Source organism: Lampetra fluviatilis, chromosome 62, assembly GCF_964198595.1.
Source record: "Lampetra fluviatilis chromosome 62, kcLamFluv1.1, whole genome shotgun sequence".
Taxonomy (NCBI): Eukaryota; Metazoa; Chordata; class Hyperoartia; order Petromyzontiformes; family Petromyzontidae; genus Lampetra; species Lampetra fluviatilis.
In genome coordinates, this window is record NC_136336.1 from 3,878,026 (window position 1) to 3,902,618 (window position 24,593).

Genomic DNA, 24,593 nt, shown 5'->3' on the forward strand with positions numbered 1-24,593 from the left:
CTAGGTGAGACCCCCTCCTCTACCCCCCTCCCCCGCGCCCCCTCCTGCCCCTCCCCAACAGGTGAGACCCCCCTAGCCCCTCCCCTACCCCCCTCCCCCTCCTGCCCCCCCCCACCAGGTGAGACCCCTCCCTTACCCCCCTCCCCGCGCCCCCTCCTACCCCCCCTCCCCACCACTCCTGACACCAGGAAAGCGCCGGGCAGAGATGACCCCCCACGCGAATTGCCGAGGGAGGGTAACTGCGCCCCAAAGTGACCCCATCACAACTTTACCCGACACCTGCACGGGTTCCGCAGGAATCGAGGGATGCCCCTGGGAGGTCCCCCCCCCCGACCCCTCCCCCCCCCCTTCTTCAAGAAGGAGTGACCCACACTGACCTTGACAACTTTAATAGGAGCATCCCACTCCTCAGCGTGCCGGGAGACGTCCTGGCAAGATTGATGATTCAACATCGCATTGAGGAGAGGGGGCTTGCGGGAGCCCCAGTGTGCTTTCAGGCCCGGGCGGTCCTGCGCAGACCCCACGTTATTCTCTGTCCGTCTGCTTCAGCAGAGGTGTAGGGAGTTCCAACAGGACCTACATCTCTGCTTTATTGACCTGGTCAAGGTGCTTGGACACGATCGATGGGCAATGCCTATGGGTTGTTTTAAGGTGCTTTTGAGGTCTCTGACTCTCTGCTCACAATCAGTAATAACCGTCATGATGGTTGGGCGGGCAAAACAAACATGTCAAGCCCTTGTCGGTGCCCCTACCTTATTACAGACCAATTCTAGACCTTATCGGTCACCCCGTGTCCTTTATAAACCTCAGCGTTCATCCTACAAAGCCCCATCACGAGGGAAAAACACAAACAAATAGACAAAAAAAATTGCTGCCCGGATTGCAACGGCTGTACGCCGTATGGACCTCAAAACTCAATTTCCCTGTACAAGAATACGGGGTTAAACCGTGATGGGTTGACAGCAATGGGAAAAAGCTGCGTGGCTGGGAGTCAGAGCCATTCCCTGTTCGCGTTGGGGTGCGACAGGGATGTCTTCTGGCTCCCGCACTATTTAATTTAGTTTTCGATCGTGTAGCTGGATAAGCTTGCCATGGCTGTACCGGAGCAATTTTATAACGAAAGTATGAATCGATGCCCGCGTGCGGTCGAGGTATGGCTCCCGATTGGTCAAACACGCTACGTGTGCTGGTGATCTGGTCATTGATGCTCACTCCGGGAAGGAGTTGGAGGCTCTGCTGCTGAACCTGGAGCGTGCCACTGAAACTAAGGAACCTGCCTGGATACGATCCTTATAGCGGTACCCGGGGTAACCAAATAATACAAAATGTCCGAGGCAATTAAATACATCATTAGACCTTCTTTGCGAGTACCAAAATATAATAATATGGGTTTCCCCTTTTTTCTGGCAACAAAACTGAAACCTTTTTACAAGGAATCATGTCTGCGTTAACCACAATACTTGCAGTTAAAATGCAAACAAAAAACACACTCTCATAATATATGCATTGTCCTTGTCCACACCAGAGACAGCTTTATTTTCAGCCTCGTCTCAATGTGTACGCCTTTTGGCGTCATCTGGTCCAACATCAATTGAGACGAGGCTCAAAAGAAAACTGTCTCTGGTGTGGACCAATCAGTTTCAAGGACAATGCACATATTATGAGTGATTTTTTTGTTTGCATTTTGACTGCAAGTATTGTGGTTAATGAAGTGACATGATTCCTTGTAAAGAGGTTTCAGTTTTGTTGCCAGAAAAAATGGGGAAAACAAACCATACACACCAAGGTCGACCCAGCCCCTAACGATGTGTAAACATTGTCAACGGGGAGACAAAGGCGGCCGGGCGTGGTGCTGATCCACCCACCCCCTCGTGTGCCGTTCCTTCCTTGATAGGTCCTTGCTAACAGCACTTGCCCCAACAGTCTGTGAAGGCTATACGGAAGATGTTTGTCTTTGTATAGTGTATACTGTGTGTATAGCGTGTGCATTGTGTGTATGTGTGTATAGTTTGTATAGTGTACATAGCGTGTGTATTGTGTGTATGTGTGTATAGTGTGTACATAGCGTGTGTATTGTGTATGTATTGTGTGTGTGTGTGTATAGTGTATAGTGTGAGGAGTGCATGTGTAGGCAAGGCTGCGTTGGCTGGGTCACGTAGCCCGCATGTCCAGCCACCGCATGCCCAAGACAGCTTCTGTTTGGCCGCATAGAGGGGGCTACTAAACGGGCGCGGCACGGGCTGGAGAAGAGATGGAGTGATGTGGTACGGGAGGATGTGGAGCTGAGTGGACTTGCCTATGACTGGTACCAGCGGTGTCAAGATCGGCTTCTGTGGAGGAGGCTCGTGAAGGACGCTACTGGGCATTTGGAGGCAGTCGCCCTCCAGCAACAACGGCGGGCAGAGGAGCGACGCTCACAACAACGAGCGGAGCGCCGGGTGGCTAAAACACAGCGAGTTGGCACAGTAGGGAATACAAGCTGGTACAGCTTACGGGAATTTCAGTCAATTGACCCATGGCACCTGCAGGGTCTGTCCCGTGACCTCCTCCTGCCAGCGAGCCATTGACACTTCACGTGGCCTCAAAGTGCACCTAGCCTGGCACAAGCGCCGTGGTGACTTCACCGCCACTTAGTGGCGAATTGCGACTATTGGTATCGTGTGTCTATCGTGTCGAGTGTGTGTATATAGTGTCGATAGTGTAGTGAGTGTATCGTGTGTGTGTCTATAGTGTGTGTGTAGTGTATAGTGTAGTGTAGTGAGTGTAAAGTGCAGTGTGTATAGTGCAATGTATATAGGGCAGTGTGTGTATCGTGTGTGTGTAGTGTATAGTGTAGTGTGTGTATCGTGTGTATTGTATAGTGTTGTGAGTGTATATAGTGCAGAGTGTGTATCGTGTGTGTGTAGTGTATAGTGTAGTGTATCGTGTGTGAGTAGTGTATAGTGCAGAGTGTGTATCGTGTGTGTGTGTAGTGTATAGTGTAGTGTAGTGAGTGTAAAGTGCAGTGTGTATAGTGCAATGTATATAGGGCAGTGTGTGTATCGTGTGTGTGTAGTGTATAGTGTAGTGTGTGTATCGTGTGTATTGTATAGTGTTGTGAGTGTATATAGTGCAGAGTGTGTATCGTGTGTGTGTAGTGTATAGTGTAGTGTATCGTGTGTGAGTAGTGTATAGTGCAGAGTGTGTATCGTGTGTGTGTGTAGTGTATAGTGTAGTGTATCATGTGTGTAGTGTATAGTGTAGTGTATCGTGTGTGTGTGTAGTGTATAGTGTAGTGTATTGTGTGTGTGTAGTGTATAGTGTAGTGTATCGTGTGGGTGTGTAGTGTATAGTGTAGTGTATCGTGTGTGTGTGTAGTGTATAGTGTAGTGTATCGTCTGTGTAGTGTATAGTGTAGTGTATCGTGTGGGTGTGTAGTGTATAGTGTAGTGTATCGTGTGTGTGTGTGTAGTGTATAGTGTAGTGTATCGTCTGTGTAGTGTATAATGTAGTGTATAATGTAGTGTATCGTGTGTGTGTGTGTAGTGTATAGTGTAGTGTATCGTGTGTGTGTAGTGTATAGTGTAGTGTATCGTGTGTGTGTGTAGTGTATAATGTAGTGTATAGTGTAGTGTATCGTCCGTGCGTTGCGTCTGAGTTGGCCGTGCAGTCGGGCTCGGCGCTGGATCGGCTGCTGCAGAGGATCTCAGACCGCCTGGTCAAGAAGCGTCACTTTGATGAGTTCGTGGGTCTCATGGGAAGGCGCTCCGACGGTGACGAACACAGCAGCAGTTCAAGTTCCCATCTCTCTCTCTCTCACTCAGCACGAGTTCCCAACTCTCTCTCTCTCACTCACACAACACAAGGACTAACCTCCCCCTCCCAGATTATGTGATTGCACCGCATCAGCATAGCGTTGGTTCAATTCGAGAAAAGCCTCTGGATCGATGTAGACATTCACTCTCTGTCCTCTTGGTTCTTTCGGTAAAGTCACGTAGAAGGAAAATGATAAAATAATAAAAAGAAAAGAAAAGAAAATAATTCTCACGACGTTTCGGCCACAACGCAAGCAGCCGTCCTCAGGTGAAGAACAGGTCTGTCGGAAAGACAGCGTCTGAATGAACCACCCCAGGCTTGGCAGCGTATATTTAAGCTGGGTTGGAGGGGGAAGAGCGCCTTGACAAAATAATTTGCATATCAAGAGGAATTTAGCATATTATGGGAAATGCAGATATGGGATTAGTCACGTCGTGAGAATTAGTTTAATTTTGTTTTATTTTTATTATTTTATTATTTCCCTTCTACGTGACTTTACCGAAAGAACCAAGACGATGAATCCCTGCAGTCACGAAAGCTTTAAATCGAAATTCGCTCTCTGGTCAGCGGCCAGGCTTACTTTGAACAAATGCTGGTGAACTTCCAGTATGGGTCCAATGTTTTTTCACCGAGAGCCATGCAAACAATTTAATCCACACACACACATATACAGTGAGGGAAAAAGTATTTGATCCCCTGCTGATTTTGTACGTTTGCCCACTGGCAAAGAAATGATCAGTCTATAATTTTAAAGGTAGGTTTATTTGAACAGTGAGAGACAGAATAACAACAACAAAATCCAGAAAAACGCATGTCAAAAATGTCATAAATAGATTTTTATTTTAATGAGGGAAATAAGTATTTGACCCCCTCTCAATCAAAAACATTTCTGGCTCCCAGGTGTATTTTATACAGGTACAGTGCATGCCAATACATTGCACACGAAAATCGAAGCATTGTTTCAACAACTGCCACGCCTGGAGATCGAATCTAACCGGCGGCCTATGGATTGCAAGTCCAGTTGCGCTGCTGCTGCTGATGATGATGATGATCATTACGTCACTGTGCAAGCACATGGCGTGAATTCTCCCTGTGGTCCAGTGGATTTTTCTCTGGGGCATTCCTTCGGGTTTTTATCCCGTTTCGCATTCGGAATCAGCAACACGAGCTTCGAGTATTTGGCTCCTGTCATAAATGTCCACACGATGATGGTGATGATGGTGGTGACGATAAGTCACTTCTGAAAAACAGCTATTATAGCAACTTAGTCAGACTTATCTGGTTAAATAAATTAAAACATTTGTTGATAGTTTGAAATCGTTTTTTTTAAATAGTTCCACTCCAGGCTAGGTGGCATGAGGTATTTCCGGACCATCTCCCGTTGCTCATAGACTCATCTCCCTCCCACAGACGAACAAGAAGATATCTTCCCCGTTCTTCAGAAAAGTAAGTTTGCACTCTGAAGTCGATTTAGTGACCTGAGAATTTGTAACGCGCGGGTTGCCCCTTTAGCCTGCTGGTGGTGCCGGTGGTTGTGGTGTGGTGGTGGTGGTAGTGGCGGTGGTGGTGCCGGTGGTAGTAGGGTGGCGGTGGTGGTGGTGGCGGTGGTGGTGGTGTGGTGGTGGTAGTGACGGTGGTGGTGCCGGTGGTGGTGGTAGCGGTGGTGGTGGTGTGGTGGCGGCGGTGGCGGTGGTGCCGGTGGTGCCGGTGGTGGTGGTGTGGTGGTGGCGGTGGTGGCGGCGGTGGCGGTGGTGGTGGTGGCGGTGGTCGGGTGGTGGTGGTGGTGGCGGTGGTGGTAGTCGGGTGGTGGTGGTGGTGGTGGCAGCGGTGGTGGTGGTGTGGTGGTGGTCGGGTGGTGGTGGTGGCCGTGGTGGTGGTGGCGGTGGTGGTCGGGTGGTGGTGGTGGCGGTGGCGGCGGTGGCGGTAGTGGTGGCGGCGGTGGTGGTGGTGGCCGTGGCCGTGATGGTGGTGGCGGTGGTGGCGGTGGTGGCAGCGGTGGCGGTGGTGGTGGCCGTGGCCGTGGTGGTGGTGGTGGTGGGAGCAGTGGTGGTGGCGGTGGTGGTGGTGGTGGCTGCGCTGCTGCACGTGGCTGTCTGTAGTCCAGCTCTGTTTCGGCAACAGCAGCAGTAGCAGCGCGGGTTGGTGTATCACCGCACACACCAATGTTGTGAAACTCCCGATCCGTGGGTCGTCGTCGAGGAGGAGGGGTAGATGTCATACCCCGGCTTGCCAGGATAAGGGCGGTACAGCCCAGTGTGGACTAATCTCCACACGTTCAGATATTGACGAGCGCAAGGCAGCAGACATCGTGCTGCTCGCAGCAGACATCGCAGCTATCGTGATTTTCACCTGAAGACGAACGCTTGTGTTGCGTTCGAAACGTCGTGATTTTTTTATTTTATTTTCTACCTACGTGACTTTACCGAAAGAACCCAAGAGTGGGGACAGAGTGTGTCGCCCCCCCCCACCTCCCCCATCGTACGCATGCATTTTTCTCCTGGTGCTCCGGTCTCCTGCTGGGTTAATTGGCCATATGTAGAGGACCGCAGAGCTTGGGGCAATTGTTGGTAGCGCCCAGCTCCTCGTCGCGAAGCTCGTCTGGGCGCCACGGTGGCTAGATGTTAACTCCCTCGCCTGGTGTGCAGGAGGTCGTGGGTTCGATCCCGACCCTGACGCCTGCTGCCTGCTGCTGTATATTTGCAGTTTGCGGTGTTTCTCTCCCCGTGGTCGCGTGGATTTTCCTCTGGGTCCGTCGGTTTTTTCTCTCCATATTAATTGGCTGCTGTACATTTCCACATGGTAGGCCACTTAGTTGAGCTAGCATTTGTGATAGCCAAGTCGCTTCTGAACACGAGCTCTACAGCTCAGTGAGCATTACCTGGTAAAGTAAAAAGAAAAGTTTTTCATAATGTAGTCTGTAGTTCCTCCTCCTGACGCCTCTGAGTAGCCCCACCCCCTCTGTCTCTATGAGAGCGAGCGAATACCGTGCGGAGATGGTGCAGTAGAGTCTTTGAAGGGATGAGTACTACCACGGTAATTATAATTGCACGCGTGCCGCGTCGATCCTCTATTGCCACGCAATGCTGCTGTCGATCTCTCGCTGTGCACTTCAGAAAGTCCCGATGAGTTCTACGGCCTCATGGGACGATCGGCTGACATCGGTAAGCGCTTGAGATCAGCACACACACACAGGGACACGCACACACAGGGACACACACAGGGACACACACAGGGACACACACACAGGGTCACACACAGGGACACGCACACACAGGGACACACACACACAGGGACACACACACACAGGGACACACACACAGGGACACACACACACAGGGTCACACACAGGGACACGGACAAACACACACAGGGACACGCACACACAGGGACACACACACACAGGGACACACACACACAGGGACACACACAGGGACACACACAGGGACACACACACAGAGACACGGACAAACACACACAGGGTCACACACAGAGAGACACACACACACACACGGACACACACACAGGGACACATACACACAGGGTCACACACAGGGACACGGACAAACACACACAGGGACACGCACACACAGGGACACAAAGACAAAGATCCCCTGTATAGCCTTAACAGACTGTAGGGGCAAGTGCTGTTAGCGAGCACCTATGAAGGCCGGCACGGTACACGAGGGGGTGGGTGGCCAGCACCACGCCCGACCGCCTTTGTCTCCCTAGTGGTGATGTTTACACACCGCACCAGGTACTCATTTGAGGCTGAGTCGACCTAGGGGAGGCCCAGGACCGGTTCAAATAATCGTCACCGGTGTTGGCCGTGAGCGGGAATCGAACTCGGGTCGCCGGGGTTCATAGCGCAGCGTAGCGCTAACCGCTACACACACACGCGCGCGCGTTCTCTCTCTCCTCGTGTGTGTGTGTGTGTCTGTGTGTCTGTGTGTGTGCCTGTGTGTGTGTGTCTGTGTGTGTGTCTGCTGACTCGCCACAGAGCAAGCGCTGAGTCAGAGCAACGGGAAGGCGAGCAAGTGGGAAGACGGCAGCCTCCACTAACCCATGTGAGTGCTTGTCCCGCCGCGGTTCGAATGCGGACCGACCGCCCGGCCGCCCGGCCTCCCTAGGTTCGGTTCCGTTTCCAGTTTCCAGTGGTACCTCGGTACGCGTCGTTAATTCGTTCCAGAAGGTGGTACGACTTATACCGAAAATGACGTGTACCAAACGAATCTTTTTCCCATAAGAAATAAAGGGAAAGGAAAGAATCCGTTCCAGAGTATAAGAAATTATATTTTATATGGCACTTTATACATTCATGGGGTTGTATAAAATAATTTAGACACTACTTATTACTAAAATGCATACATATATTAAAGTAAATGCGTAAATAAATTAAGGGTTGTGCACTGAACAAGATCTACTGTACAGGCAAACTGCGGCGCTTTGTTTCAGTAGTGATCGGGGGTATGCGGTGACTCATCCCGACCCATACAAGTTCTAGCAAGCGCGTCGTATCCCAAAGCAAGACGTCGTATCCCAAAGCACGCGACCACTGGGAGAGAGAGAGATACCGCAAACTCCAAATATACAGCAGCAGTCGTCAGGGTCGGGATCGAATCCACGACCTCCTGTATACCAGGCGAGGTAGTTAACATCTCCTAGCCACCGTGGTGATGATGATGATGAGGGAGAGAGAGACGCACAGTCCAAATATGCAGCAGGCGTCAAGGTCGGGATCGAATCCACGACCTCCTGTATACCAGGCGAGGTAGTCAACATCTCCTGGCCACCGTGATGATGATGATGAGAGAGAGAGACGCAAACTCCAAATATGCAACAGGCGTCAGGGTCGGGATCGAATCTACGACCTCCTGTACACCAGGCGAGGTAGTCAACATCTCCTAGCCACCGTGATGATGATGATGAGAGAGTGACGCAAACTCCAAATATGCAACAGGCGTCAGGATCGGGATCGAATCTACGACCTCCTGTATACCAGGCGAGGTAGTTAACATCTCCTAGCCACCGTGATGATGATGAGAGAGAGAGACACCGCAAACTCCAAATATACAGCAGCAGGCGTCAGGGTCAGGATCGAATCCACGACCTCCTGTATACCAGGCGAGGTAGTTAACATCTCACCAAGTCGTAACGCAATGATGATGTAGAGTATTGAAAAATGATGCCACTGATTATGAAGTGATATATACAGGATGGGCCCCAAAGTCAGGACACACGGTGTTATTTCATTTATTTTATCACTGCCATTATTTTTTTTTGATTATTTATTCAAGTTAATATTTGACCTCTTATCGTTATTAGTCGTGCATTTCTCTTCCTCCTATTTCGGATGACGATTTTCAAAACGGAAGAGGAAAAATAAACCTCGGCTAAAGACGACGGCGCTCAATTGGTTGTTCACACGCGCTGAACGAGGGACAGTGGTAACATTAACACATTCCTGCGGAGGGAGCTGGTAGGAACGTTGGGTTGCTCGGTCAATGGCCAGGGTCAACGGCGGCGTGGTGTATTCCGCAAATATGCCCGACTGTGAGGGCGGGCACAAGCCGGCGTGAGTAGGTTAAACGTTGAGTTTTATAAGGGCACCACGGGGTGACCAGCCCCTCCCCACCCAGCCCCACCCTGCACGACGGACGGACACAATAATCCCCTGTGGGCTGGTGTCGCGCATTCGTGCGCACGGAACAGTCCGTCGGAACGTTTGTCAAATAAAAAAATATTTTCGCAAAATTTTCAAGCAACTTTGTTTTTATAACCCTACGTGTCCTGAATTTACTTTGGGGGTTTGAGGAGGGGGGGGGGGGTCACCCCCCCTTGGCACGACGCTTTACATTCCATTTGTGCCCACAGGTGACGGCAACGCCTGGCGGTGAGGATGCAGGGGCACGTCCTGCGCTGGAGATGGAGTCGAATTCGAGTAAAATCCTCCCCCCCCCCCCATTCCCCCGTGTATCGTCACCGATCGTGTCGTTGTTCTGCATCAATGCGATGTCGCTCGTGTCGCTGGCAACGGCCGCCACAATTTACCCGTCGACCCTGCACAGCGCTGAGCCGGATCCACACTCGAGCGATCGGTTGCATGCAACTTGGTTGCGTGCAACTTGGTTGCCACTCGGTTGCTTGCAACTCGGCTACGTGTAACTTCGCTGCAATTTGGTTGCCACTCGGTTGCTTGCGACTCGGCTGCGTGTAACTTTGCTGCAACTTGGTTGCCACTCGGTTGCTTGCAACTCGGCTACGTGTAACTTCGCTGCAACTTGGTTGCCACTCGGTTGCTTGCGACTCGGCTGCGTGTAACTTCGCTGCAATTTGGTTGCCACTCGGTTGCTTGCGACTCGGCTGCGTGTAACTTTGCTGCAACTTGGTTGCCACTCGGTTGCTTGCAACTCGGCTACGTGTAACTTCGCTGCAACTTGGTTGCCACTCGGTTGCTTGCAACTCGACTGCGTGTAACTTTGCTGCAACTTTGTTGCCACTCGGTTGCTTGCGACTCGGCTGCGTGTAGCTTTGCTGCAACTTGGTTGCCACTCGGTTGCTTGCAACTCGGCTGCGTGTAACTTTGCTGCAACTTTGTTGCCACTCGGTTGCTTGCAACTCGGCTGCGTGTAACTTTGCTGCAACTTTGTTGCCACTCGGTTGCTTGCAACTCTGCTACGTGTCACTTCGCTGCAACTCGGTTGCAACTCAGTCGCAAGCAACTCGATTAAATGCAACTTGCCTCCGCGTAATATGGTTGCAACCTGCTTACGTGCACCCGCTCGCATGGCAATCGGTTGCAGGCAACTTTCTTGCGACTCAGTTGCGCGCCGCTTGCACGCGTGCAACCGACTCGCCGCTTGGGACGGCCTCGGCTCTCGCCCAATTTGCCGGGACGCGTTTCATTCGTTTCGTTCGTTTCATTCGTTCCATTCGTTTCATTCGTTCCATTCGTCACTGTTGCCGCACGATGGTGAGGTTGGGTCAAAGCCCCACAAAGAATTTAGCGTAGAACCCCACACTTCCACCCGCACACCGTCCACACCGCCCACCGTATATTCTCACTCTTTTAATTAAAAGAAAGAGCTTTTTTCCTCTTGCTTCTTTCAGTAAAGTCACGTAGAAGGGAAGTAATAAAATAATAAAAATAAAACCTAATAAAATAATTCTCACGACGTTTCGGCCACAACGCAAGCAGCCGTCCTCAGGTGAAGACCAGGTCTGTCGGGGAGACAGCGTCTGAAAAAAAAGAAAGAGCTTTATAGCTTATCGGATTCCTCCAGGATAGATAAATAAATACAGGGTGCGTACTTTTTGGTTCTTTCGATAAAATCACTTAGGTGAAAAAATAAACAATAATAAAAAAAATTGTGATTTAAATTTTTCTTTTTTACCTACGTGACTTTACCGAAAGAACCAAAGAGTATGGATCATTGCAGACACGAAAACTTCAAATCTAGAAAAATGCAGGATGCTTCAAAAAAATGTGAACACTTTGGAGTAGTATTTATTATCTCACCCACCCACTCACTCACCCACTCACCCACTCACCCACTCACTCACCTACTCACCCAGTCACACACTCACTCACTCACCCACTCACTCACCTACTCACCCACCCACTCACTCACCCACTTACCCACTCACTGACCCACCAACTCACCCAGTCACACACTCACTCACTCACCCACTCACTCACCTACTCACCCACCCACTCACTTACTCACCAACTCACTCACCCAAACACTCACCCACTCACCCACTCACCCACCAACTCCCCCACTCACACACCCACTCACTCACCTACTCACCCACCCACTCACTCACCAACTCACTCACCCAAACACTCACCCACTCACTAACCAACTCACTCACCAACTCACTCACCCACTCACACACCCACTCACTCACCTACTCACCCACCCACTTACTAACCAACTCACTCACCCACTCACTCACCCACTCACCCACTCACACACCCACTCACCCACTCACTCACCCACTCACCCACTCACTCACCTACTCACCTACCCACTCACTCACCCACTCACTCACCTACTCACCCACCCACTCACTCATCAACCCACTCACACACCCACTCATTCACCAACTCACCCACTCACTCACCCACTCACTCACCTACTCACCCACTCACTCACCTACTCACCCACTCACCCACTCACACACCCACACACTCACCCACTCACCCACTCACACACCCACACACTCACCTACTCACCCACCCACTCACTCACCAACTCACTGACCCAAACACTCACCCACTCACTAACCAACTCACTCACCAACTCACTCACCCACCCACTCACTCACCCACTCACACACCCACTCACTCACCTACTCACCCACTCACACACCCACTCACCCACTCACTCACCCACTCACTCACCTAGTCACCCACCCACTCACTCAGAATCAGGGTAAACGCGCAGAACTAGTGGTGGGTAGAGACCAGTCGAAAGAGGTGAGTTTTCAAGACAGGACTTACATATCTCTTGACGACTCTAATTGCCTTATAACCCAAAGGCAACATTAATTCGTATTTAGTTCATCATTATTATTAACTACGCTAGCTTGCCATGGTTAGCTGCAATGAATCTCACCACTCGTGGTCCTGCAAATTTACGTCTTTCGTAGTGCACAGGAGGTAACAATCGCACCGCGTTTCCCGATTTTTCGTTTCAACAAAAAATGTGTCCCCCAGTTCAATCATTTCAATAAAATTTTCCTTTTCGCTCGCACACTTCGCACCGTGACGCCTGCAGGCCCCGGGGTACCGACTCTCGCGTAGCCGGAGCGCTTCCTTGGTGAGCACACTCACCGGCGGCATTGACCAGGGCGTCCTGTCGGATTCGAACCGCAAACCCTATGCCAACAATGTTTATGTACGCACGTATGTACGTGCGTTGAACTTCTTTCGCACCGTACGTAGCCGACCGTGCCGAATCGGAGATGCGGGGGAAGGACACCAACCTAAACACAAAAAAGCAGCTCTAAAGAAATTAGTTTTTCAATTTAGAACAATGAGCTTTGCTAAAGTGAGCGAGTCGCCTGCTCTGGTCGACTTCATCATCATCATCATCGTCTCTGTGTAGCAGAGACAAAGGCGTCCTCCCTAGGGCACGGAGAATCATCGGGGCCACTGCCCCGGACCCCGCAATTAAACTACAAACATTTTTATTTTACCAGCAGGCGTCAGGGTCAAGATGGAACCCACGACCTCCTGTAGACCAGGCGAGGTAGTTAACATCTCCTAGCCACCGTGATGATGATGATGAGAGAGAGACGCAAACTCCAAATATACAGCAGCAGGCGTCAGGGTCAAGATGGAACCCACGACCTCCTGTAGACCAGGCGAGGTAGTTAACATCTCCTAGCCACCGTGATGATGATGATGAGAGAGAGAGACACGCAAACTCCAAATATACAGCAGCAAGCGTCATGCTCGGGATCGAACCCACGACCTCCTGTAGACCAGGCGAGGTAGTTAACATCTCCTAGCCACCGTGATGATGATGATGAGAGAGAGAGACACGCAAACTCCAAATATACAGCAGCAGGCGTCAGGCTCGGGATCGAACCCACGACCTCCTGTATACCAGGCGAGGTAGTTAACATCTCCTAGCCACCGTGATGATGATGATGAGAGAGAGACACGCAAACCTCAAATATACAGCAGCAGGCGTCAGGCTCGGGATCGAACCCACGACCTCCTGTAGACCAGGCGAGGTAGTTAACATCTCCTAGCCACCGTGATGATGATGATGATGATGAGAGAGAGACGCAAACTCCAAATATACAGCAGCAGGCGTCATGCTCGGGATCGAACCCACGACCTCCTGTACACCAGGCGAGGTAGTTAACATCTCCTAGCCACCGTGGCGCTTTGGGAGAGACCCCACCGCGCTACGACATCACGGTGTCGGATGTAATAATTTATGTTTCGTTTGAAGTCTTTGGGGAGTAAGTGGGTGGGTGGGGGGTGACCCACACGGCGTGATTTGCCCCGGGCCCCGCACCCCGCACCGCCCCCCGCCCTCCTCCCTCCCCCCACCTACGGACGGCCCCGAGTAGAGAATCCGTGGCCGGATCGGAGACGCGAGGTTTTTCAGGCCGCAAGTCGGCATCGTCGCATCGCGGGACACGCTGCCGGACCCCGGTAGGCGCTCGCAAACAGCCCCTTGCCGGGATGATCGTGGCCGATGAACCCGGCGGCCCCGAGTTCGATTCCCGCTCACGGCCAACACCAGCACACGATTAATCTGAACCGGTCCTGGGCCTGCCCGAGGTCACCCACCCCCTCGTGTGTCACAGTGCCGGTCTTCCTAGGTGCCGCTCGCTAACAGCACTTGCCCCGGCAGATCTGTGCAGGCTATACGGGGGGTCTTTGTCTTAGTGTGTCAAACAACCCGAATTCGTAATGAGCGCAACCGATTTAAATCGTAACGGAAAATTCCGAGAGGGAGACGTTGTTTGGAGGCTGCTGTTCGCACCGACTTTTGTTGCGAGTCGTCTCCCTGCGCGGGGTCAACCTCCAACGCGCCGTTGACAAAACGTCGGCCGAGGAACCCGGTGAGCGAATTGAGTCGGCAGAAAAAACAACGATAACCCATTAACGTCTCCAAGATTACACACCCCAGTGATTGCGCGATCTTACATGCACCGCGGGCAGATGATCATCTTAACAACAACAACAACAACAAATCCTGCGTTCGTTTCAAAAGAAAAATCATGTATTAATGTTGGCGGAAGTATGGTCTGAACATTCGTTGAAACGCATTAAAACACATTCCTGCGGAGGATGCTGGTAGGAACGTTGGGTTGCTCGGTCAATGGCCTGCAGGGTCAACGGCGGCGTGGTGTATTCCGCAAATATGCCCGACTGTGAGGGCGGGCACAAGCCGGCGTGAGTAGGTTCAACGTTGAGTTTTATAAGGGCACCACGGGGTGACCAGCCCCTCCCCACCCAGCCCCACCCCTCCCACCCCCCACCCAGCCCCACCCTCCCCAGCCAGCCCCTCCCCACCCAGCCCCACCCTCCCAACCCTGCCCCTCCCCTCCCCACCCAGCCCCTCCCTCACCACCCAGCCCCTCCCTGCACGACGGACGGACGGACACAATAATCCCCTGTGGACTGGTGGAACCAGGTGGTTCCTACCAGTATAACCTTGCGTGCTTGGTTAACATATAGCTATAGCCTACCCTACGTGTCCTGACTTTGCGTGTGTGTGTTTAGTTGCCCCCCCCTCCGCCCCACGCACCTAGTATAAGCACGGTTGGTGACGTACGGTGCGAAAGAAGTTCTACGCACTGCAAATACTAACGACTGTCAGTTCGTCTTCTTGGTTCTTTCGGTAAAGTCGCGTAGAAGGGAAATAATAAAATGATAAAATAAAACATCATAAAATAAAAATTCTCACGACGTTTCGGCCACAACACAAGCAGCCGTCCTCAGGTGAAGAAACAGAGCTGTCGGAAAGACAGCGTCCCAATGAACACCGCCAAGCTTGGCAGCGTATATTTAATCTGGGTCGGGGGGAGGAGAGCGCCTTGACAAAGGAGTTTACATATCAACAGCGGAATTAAGCATATTGATGGAAAATGCAGATATGGGATTAGTCACTCCTTGTGGAATGTGTAGGTGGTGGTGGGGGGGGGTCTCAAAGTCATATTATGCTCGTGTATTATGTAGGATTAGCAGTGATAAAAGGAGGAAGTAGGATTAGCAGCAATAAAGGGAGGGAGATTTTAATCGTAAGGAGCTGCAACAGCCAAAACCACCGCGTATCACGCTCCTGCATTATGTCAGTTCGCCAAAATCGGTTTGGGCAGAATGGCGAACGCGTTGATGAGCCGTGGAACGATGTTGACACCGGCCCGTGAGATGCTTTGCATTTGAACGAAGACTGCCGCTGAAACAGATGGTGCCGAATTCTAGATTTGAAGTTTTCGTGACTGCAAGGATTCATACTCTTTGTTTTTTCGGTAAAGTCACAGTGTGGCACTCACTTAAGCGGGTGTGCTTTCGCTAAGTTGTCCTCACCTGAAGAAGGGTGCTTGTGTTGCGCCCGAAACGTCGTGATTTAATTTATTTAAAAAAAAACACTTACCTACGTGACTTTACCGAAACAACCAAAGAGTAGAGATGGTGCTTCGATTGAAAACTCATCTGTTTAGAACTTATTTTTCATCTTTTTTTGGCGTCCTCTGGTTTAGCATCGTTTGAGACGAGGCTCAAAAGAAAGCTGTCTCTGGTGTGGACCAATCAGTTTCAAGGACAATGCATTATATACCATCAGAGTGTGTTTTTTGTTTGCATTCTGACCACAAGCATTGTGGTTAATGCACACATGATTCCTTGTAAAAAGGTTTCAGTTTGGTGTTTTAACATCTTAACACATCTGTTTTGTTGCCGGAACAAAGGGGGGAAACCTCTTCTCGTCTTTATTTTTGTTGTCTTCAGTTTCTTGTCCTTCCCCCTGTCCGCCCGAACCTCCAGATTAGCGCGGTTGGCTACGTTCGGTGCGAAAACAGTTCAACAAATAAATATAAATATGATGGGTTCTAGCCTGAGACTGAAATGCACGTCATCCCAAGCGCATGAAATCAATCGATCGATCAATCAATCATTAAATCAATATATCGAACAATCATTAAATCAATATGTCGATCGATCGTTCGATCAATCAATCGATCTATCGATCAATCGACCAATCAATCGATCGGTTCACCTCTACGGCGTGACGAAGGCGACACTACTATACAACGGAGGAAATATTTTCGCTGCTCCCCCCACGTCCCCCCCAGCCCCCCCCCCCAGCCCGCCTAGCCCCACCAGCCCCCCCCCGTCCCCCCCCAGCCCCCCCTAGCCCCACCCCCCCTCGATGACAACACGCATTCACTTCTCTCTCGATCTAAATGCTTCATATTACCGGAACGCACACACACACACACTTGTTTAAAACGCAGCTTTGCGGTTTCGATTAATTCATTTTAGAGACTCGGGGAGGCGGTGAGAGGGGCTTTCAGATCGTAGGGTTCGGGGTGGGGGAATCAGGGGGTAGATATGATCAGAGCACGTGTGTTTGCATGTTCACCACAAGTACCCGTGCGTGGTTAATGCGTAACTTGATCTCTTGCGAAAGGTTGCCAGCAAACGGGGGGTAAAACCTGCTGTTATTTTTGCACAATCAGGGGTATAGTAGTAGGTTTTTACCCTTTTAAACTGGTACAAAACTGACACCTTTATTCAAGGCATCATGTTTGCAATAACCACAACACAAGTAGTCAAAAAAGCAAACAAAATAAAGCAACTCTGATAAAGATGATAATATGCACTGTCCTTGAAGTTGATTGGTCCACACCCGAGACGGCTTTCTTTAGAGCCTAGTCCCCATTGGTGTTGGACCAGATGACACCAGAAGGCGTACAACTCAAACACAGTGCAATATCAGAGTCTTGAGAGCTCGGGGTAAGCATTTACACTACGAGATCTCTTTTACCAGTACCAGTTTAAAAGGGTAAAAACCTACTACTATATTTTGCCACTGGTAAAAGAGATCTCATAGTGAATCAGGGGTATAGTTTTAGGTACCAACTTAATTTAAAAAAAAAAATTCAATTTAATTACCACGAGTAAAACATTTCAACAATGTCCGAAACAGAGAGATATAATCACAACGACAATAAAAATAATGTTAATAAAATCGTCGACATTATTTGCGGGATCGATCTACACCCGCACCAGACCCTGACAACCGATGCCCCTGCACCCGCACCACACCACGTCTCTTAATTTTTATTTTATTTAAAAATTCCACGCTTTTCTCTATAATCAATGTGTTGCTTGTAAAATACGGTCCCAGCCGATGATGTATGTCAATAAATTACACATTTACTCCAAGGTCGGCTCACCGTGGTTTTTTTGTTGTTGTTGTTCGATGTTGTTCGTATTTAACAGCACCCCCCCCACCTTACTCCCCTACCCCCCCACCTTAGCCCCCCATCACCACCCTACCACCCCCCCACCTTACCCCCCCCCCACCATCACCTTACCCCCCCCCACCTTACCGCACCCCCACCACCACCTTACCCCCCACAACCACCCTACCCCCCCCCACCTTACCCCCCCCCCCACCTTACCGCACCACCACCACCTTACCCCCCCCACCTTACCCCCCACCACCTTACCGCAACCCCACCACCACCTTACCCCCCACAACCACCCTACCCCCCCCCCACCTTACCCCCCCACCACCTTACCCCCCACAACCACCCTACCCCCCCCACCTTACACCCCCATCACCACCCTACCCCCCCAACTTACCCCCCCACCCGCCACCACCCCCCCCCCCCTCCCACCTGAATCTCACTGCCCGAGTCGCACCGTTCGGGACAGCAGAGCTCGCGGACGGCCAACGTGGGTGGGGGTAGAACAAGGCCAAGGCGCAGCCCTGCAACTGCTCACTCGCTCCGCTGCTGGCAGAAGGCGCCTCCAACTGAGGAGTTCTCCTCGGTTGTCATCGCCGTCGCTATTCGTGATGTCCACTGCACGTGACGTGATTTATTGCCACTTTCCACTGTCTTGTCGTGGCAATATGCTCAAGTAGTGTCATAGTTGTGTAGTGTATAGCGTAGTGTACAGTAGTGTACAGCGGTGTAGTGTGATTCTAAATGTGGAGGGGAAAACCGGAGGACCTGGCAAAAAAAATCCACACGAGTACGTGGCGAGAGACACGCAAAATTCCGAATACACAGCAGCAGGCGTCGGGGTCGTGATCAAACCCACGACCTCCTGCATACCAGGCGAGGTGGTTAACATCTCCTAGCCACCGTGATGATGATGAGAGACAGACACCGCAAACTCCAAATATACAGCAGGCATCGTCAGGGTCGGGATTGAATCCACGACCTCTTGCATGCCAGGCGAGGAAGTTCAACTTCCATGTAGGATAGAATCTACACACTTGTAGTGACGTAACACATTCCTGCGGAGGGAGCTGGTAGGAACGTTGGGTTGCTCGGTCAATGGCCAGGGTCAACGGCGGCGTGGTGTATTCCGCAAATATGCCTGACTGTGAGGGCGGGCACAAGCCGGCGTGAGTAGGTTAAACGTTGAGTTTTATAAGGGCACCACGGGGTGACCAGCCCCTCCCCACCCGGCCCCACCCATCCCCACCCCTCCCACACCCCACCCAGCCCCACCCTCCCCACCCAGCCCCTCCCCACCCTCCCCACCCAGCCCCTCCCCACCCTCCCCACCCAGCCCCTCCCCACCGCTTGTGTTGCAATCGAAACGTCGTAGTTTATTTTCTTTGAACCTATCGACGTGACTTTACAATATGAATTCCTGCAGTCGCGAAAGCTTTAAGTCAAGACTGTTGAGGCATAGTGCTGTTAGCAACACCTACGAAGGCCGGCACGGTACACGAGGGGGTGGGTGGCCAGCACCACGCACGACCGCCTTTGTCTCCCTAGTGGCGATGTTTACACACCGCACTAGGTACGCATTTGAGGCTGAGTCGACCTAGGAGAGGCCCAGGACCGGTTCAGATAATCGTCACTGGTGTTGGCTGTGAGCGAGAATCGAATCCGGGTCGCCAGGTTCGTAGCGCAGCGCGCTAACCGCTACACCACCGCTCCCCCCTACACCACCGCTCTCACACGCACACTGACACACAACCGCATTTGTATTCACGTTTGTCGATTCGATTTTTATTCAATCACGTTTCAAGTGGGCACTGCAGGTGTTCGCACACAAGGGTGCGTCGGTCGCCGACAAAACAGAATGTGTTTTTTGGCTTCGAGGAAACAACATTCGAAGGAATCGCGTGCATTTTGGTTCTCGTTACTTTTAAAACTCCCCGACTAACCAACAACAAAAATGTATCAACAGATTCCCGGCTGACGTCGACGGGGGCCCCGATTGGTGTGTTGTGGGGCCCGTGGCGGTGGTGGCGTTAGTTCAAGCCACTGCTGCTGCTACGTCGTCTGTGCTGCATACAGGTCAGAGGTCGCAAACGGGTTTTGATTCCTTACCCGTACCCGGCCGCACCAGGGTCGCAATCGGGTACCTCGTACCCGTACCCTACCCGATACCCGGCTACCCGTACCCAGCCGGGTATCGGGTAGGGTACGGGTACCCGATTGCGACCTCTGGGATGAAGCCATGTTGCAGGCGCGGGTGGGTTGATTCTAGGAACTTGAATTGTAAGAGACAAGACGTTGGGAAATGAGTGACAAACGGTGACTCACCAGTGACTCACGGTCTACCCGTACCCGGCCGCACCAGGTACCCGTACCCGGCCGGGTACTGGTAGCCGGGTATCGGGTAGGGTATGGGTATCGGGTACCCGATTGCGACCTCTGATACAGGTTTCCCTCCCTCTCGCTCGACGCGGTAGTAGACGCGGTAGTAGACGCGGTAGTAGACGCGGTAGTAGACGCGGTAGTAGACGCGGTAGTAGACGCGGTAGTAGACGCGGTAGTAGACGCGGTAGTAGACGCGGTAGTAGACGCGGTAGTAGATGCGTTCTCAACAACAAAAACCAAGAGGGAGTCACGGACCGCAACGCCACTCAACCCACAATGCACCGCACGAGGAGGCAGCTTCGTAGCGCATACAGCATGAACACCATACACACAATGCTGTATCTGTGTGTATCGCTGTGGGTGTACTTCTAGGCTCATGTCTCTGTATGTATCTCAGTGTGAGACAGTACACAGTACGTACACACACACAGTACACACACAACGTTGTCCCACGTCCGACCACAGAGCCGCATGTGGAGTGAATTCAAATCGCATAGTAGAGCAAATTTTGGGTTCCAGATTTTGAGGTTTTTACACCGCAAGTCTGCAATGCCTTCCAGCCAACACACGAATGAGCTCCCCCCCCCCCCCATACACACTGACCAGGAGTGGTAAAGTATTGTCGAACAATCCCGACGGGAAGGCCATCGATCATCTCGGCGGTGGATTTTTACTCCGCGCGTGAAACAGCAGAAATACACACACATTGCTTTCGCGAGCCATATTATCTATAATACAGGTTTTTTATTTTTTCGGTTAGAGCACATAAATGTGTCGTTAAACCTGCCACCACCCGTCACGTAAACAGAACGTGGCCAATTCGTTACTAGTACAGCACCACCGGTTGTGTTGTAGAGTAAATCCACAACATTTACAACCTCAGTACGACGTTTCGCCAATTATGGATAAAGCTGGTTGTAATTACTGGCGAAACGCCGTACTCAGATTGAAAATATTGTGGATTTGCTCTCCAACACAACCGGTTAGTGCTGTACTCGTAACGAATTGGCCACGTTCTGTTCACGTGACAAACCTTACTAATTGGCCGTGTCGGGTGGTGGCGGGTTTAACGACACACATTTCTATTTACGTGATCTAACCCCAAAAAAACCACAACAACAACCTGCGTTATGGACCACATTGCTCTATGGCGGGGCATCTCTCGACGCTATTGCCGAACAATTGACGCGGGCGCCGTGTGTTTCTTTCGTCGCGGCCCCAGACGCACGCACGCGGTCAGCTCGGCAGAAGGCGATGTCACGGTCGGCAACTCACCAAGGACACGCTACCCCCACCCGCCCCCCGAACCACGGCCGGAGCGAATCTGCTGGACCACGTCGTGAGCCGAACGACGAAGCAACGTTGCAGCAACGTTGCAGCAGCGACAGAAATAACGATGTCACGGGACCTTTATTTTGTTGTTGTCACCAGTATCAAAGTATGAAAAATGATAGGTTTTGACCCTTTCTGCCAATAAAACAGGAGTTGTGGAAAGATGTTCAAACACCAAGGGGATAGCTTTTTGCAAGTTCTGCATTAGCCACATACAGGACTTGTGATGAACATGCAAACACGCCGAGTTTGCGTAGGATCATGCACTACTCTCTTCCTTGCAAAAGGCAACAAAAATTTGCTGTTTGAACATCTTAACGCCTCCCGTTTTATTGCAAGAAAGGGCAGAAACCTATTCTCAATTTTTGATGCCAACTTGCAACGCCACCGCCGCTGTGCGGCGTTCGCTTCTCGCTCTCGTAGAGAAAGAGAGAGATGACGACGATGTCGACTCGGAGAGGCGCGAGGAGGACGAGGAGACGCCACAGGCGAGCCGGGGGGGGGGGGGGGGGGGGGGCAGTCAGAAGGTGCCAGCGATTGCCCAAGCTCTGCGGTCCTCTACGTACGAAGGTGCTACTGGCCAACTCTTTGTACTTGCGGCGGTAAACCGGAGCGCTCAGGAGAAAACCCACGCGGGCAAGGGAGAAACACTCGATCCCGTGCAGTCGGAACAGGTGGGAGAGGCCACATTTCTGCTGTTACCTCCTGGCGAGCCAGGGGTGCACACACCGGCTCCTCTGTGACATCCACGGGAACGGAGTGCGGTGATCCACCACCAACGTCATTCCTGCGATGCACCAAAAACCGGTGCTGCGATGCACCAACATCCGTCAAATGGGTGAACGAAAAAAAAATTCTTAAACATGGGTTCGCTAACATCTGCTTCAAGTCACCAACGTTTTTTTTTCTCTATATACCAAGACGAACTTTTGGGGATTTAAAATGAAGGGGGAAAAAAAACCACGCAACTCTACACACGAATACGTGGCCATGTGATTTTATATTCCTGGGGCGTGCACTTAAAACAGGTTAGACCTCTTGCCGACCGCAACGCTGTCGCATTTTTTTCATTTGTTTATTGTCACGAACGATGGGTGGGGGATAGACATTTATAAAAACGCACGCACCAAAAGGTGGAAAAAAGACGCATTTGAGGATTCACTCGGTAATTGCTCGATCGGACATACGCTGTACAAAAAAAGGCATTTGTGATCATTGATACCTACGTGAAGATGAGACTCGCGATGTCATTTTTATTATTTTTTTTCTTTCGGAAACCCGGTGCTTGCGTTTTATTACTTAGATGGGAATGTGTTTTTTTTTTATCAAAGGTTGCTCTTTATCGTGTGCTTGTGATTTCAGTGGTTTGTTTAAAAGAGTCACTCGCAAACAACAACAACAAACCATTCGGACAAGTGCAGACACGAAATCCAGCCGAGCACTTTTCTCCCCAGCCCTCCCTTAAAAACAATGAATTCTCAAAGCGGCTGCCTCGGACTATTCCAAATTAATCCCAAACCAAAGCGAATTTCTCCCATCGGCGCCGGCGAGAGCGTGAGCACGTTCCCCACACGCCAGCTTTGTCCTCCCGACGCGATTGAAACACGTGGATCCGGATAGTTTCTCCATCGGGAGACTTAAAAGTGTAATTGTCAAGTAAAATAAAAACGTGCTCGCGATCAGACTTCGCAGGAGAGCGTAATGACGAGCCTCGTGACGATTACCCGATGCCAGCCGAGATGGTCTCGCGGCGCGAACATCGGTAGCTGTACGCACGCGCGCGCGTGTGTTGACGTTGAACTTCTTTCGCACCGTACGTAGCCCAGCCGTGCTTATCGGGGGAAACCAAACAAAACCATTTCACACACCCGCGCGTCCCCCCCCCTCCCCAAAAAATAAATAACTTTACATCCTTCACCTCTATTACACTGGTGGCAACGTTCACCGCCAGTAAACAAGATACAAGATCCCCGGCAGACCTCCCCCGCCCCCCCCCCCTGCACCCCGCCGGCCATCCCCAACCCTTCAGCATCGATATCATCCAGCGGTAAAAATTCAACTCGGCTTCGTCATCACGTAAGCAACGGGGACCCCCCCCCCCCATCCCCACCCATTCCGCCGGTACAATCGAGGGTCAAAGGAGAGGGCTTCCATATAAACGAAGACATTATCCCTGCACTTTAACTCAACTCCGCGCGCGCGCCCGACAAGCAACTCTTGTTGCAGCTTCATTATTTTCGAAGGCGTAAACCTCCCGGCGGCGTTTGTGACAACGACCCGCGGACCCGCTGCGGACAGTGCGCGTCGGGTAAAAAGTGCGAGCCCCTTTACAAACTCAAAAATAAAGAAAATAAAGAAATGGTCGCAGAAGCCTTTCTCAAGGGGGGTCCCGCGCCTTGAAAAATAATTTCACGACGTGGACGGCGGCCTTCCGAGCAAGCGCGGGCAGCCGCCAATCGGGACGCAACGCGGAAGCGATTCAAAGGAACCCAGGTTCACCTTTGAACGGCGCGATTGTAACAGAACCCGACAAACGCCAAGCGGGAACACGTCCCCCCCCCCCCCCCAACTTCACGATTCCACTCGTCCATACCGTCACAATTCCCCTCTCGTCCACGGCGACGCGCGAGTCGGGACAACGCATCCGCGCGCACCGTTCCATCCACGCCCAATGAAGAATCACTTTGCTTTCACACCTTGCCATAAACGCTCGGCAGGGGCAACGTTTCGAGGAACGCTCGCGGCCAACGTAACATCCACTTTGGAGGTGCAGAGGGATCGCTGGAGCCCAGCGAGACTCCGACCTCTTGCACGCGAGCGATCGGCCGACGCGTGCAACGCGAGTCGACGCGACCCGAACCGTAGCATCGCTAGCGCACGAAATGAACGTCGGCACGCGACACTAAGTTCGTCGCCAGGCTCCGCCGTCAGAAACGTGAACGGCGAATCAAATATCGCGGCCTTCACACGTTTGTCCCTCCGCGTTCAAAATAACAAATAAGTATAACCCGTAAAAACAAAGTTTTTCACTATAAATCCTTTATATGCGTGGCAGCGAACTTAATATAAAGGATTTAAAAATATATTCGCCTGTGGAGGACGCGGGGATCGATCCCGCGACCTTTGGCATGGGAAGCGAG

General features: G+C 51.5%; 1 protein-coding gene across 4 annotated transcripts in view; it reads left to right on the forward strand.

The window, feature by feature from the left end:
* The window catches only part of LOC144951342 (uncharacterized), a 30,105-nt gene extending 19,983 nt beyond the window's left edge, over positions 1-10,122 (forward strand). For 2 of the 4 annotated variants that reach the window (XM_078881546.1, XM_078881547.1), the window contains exons 4-8: positions 3,638-3,752; positions 5,206-5,241; positions 6,909-6,956; positions 7,793-7,859; positions 9,667-10,122. In XM_078881546.1, coding sequence (XP_078737672.1) covers positions 3,638-3,752; positions 5,206-5,241; positions 6,909-6,956; positions 7,793-7,854 — 261 coding nt within the window. In that variant the 3' untranslated portion in view covers positions 7,855-7,859; positions 9,667-10,122. The remainder of the gene's footprint in view (positions 1-3,637; positions 3,753-5,205; positions 5,242-6,908; positions 6,957-7,792; positions 7,860-9,666) is intronic. The other 2 variants (XM_078881549.1, XM_078881548.1) reach the window with 2 other exon arrangements.
* The last annotated feature ends 14,471 nt before the right edge of the window (positions 10,123-24,593 follow it).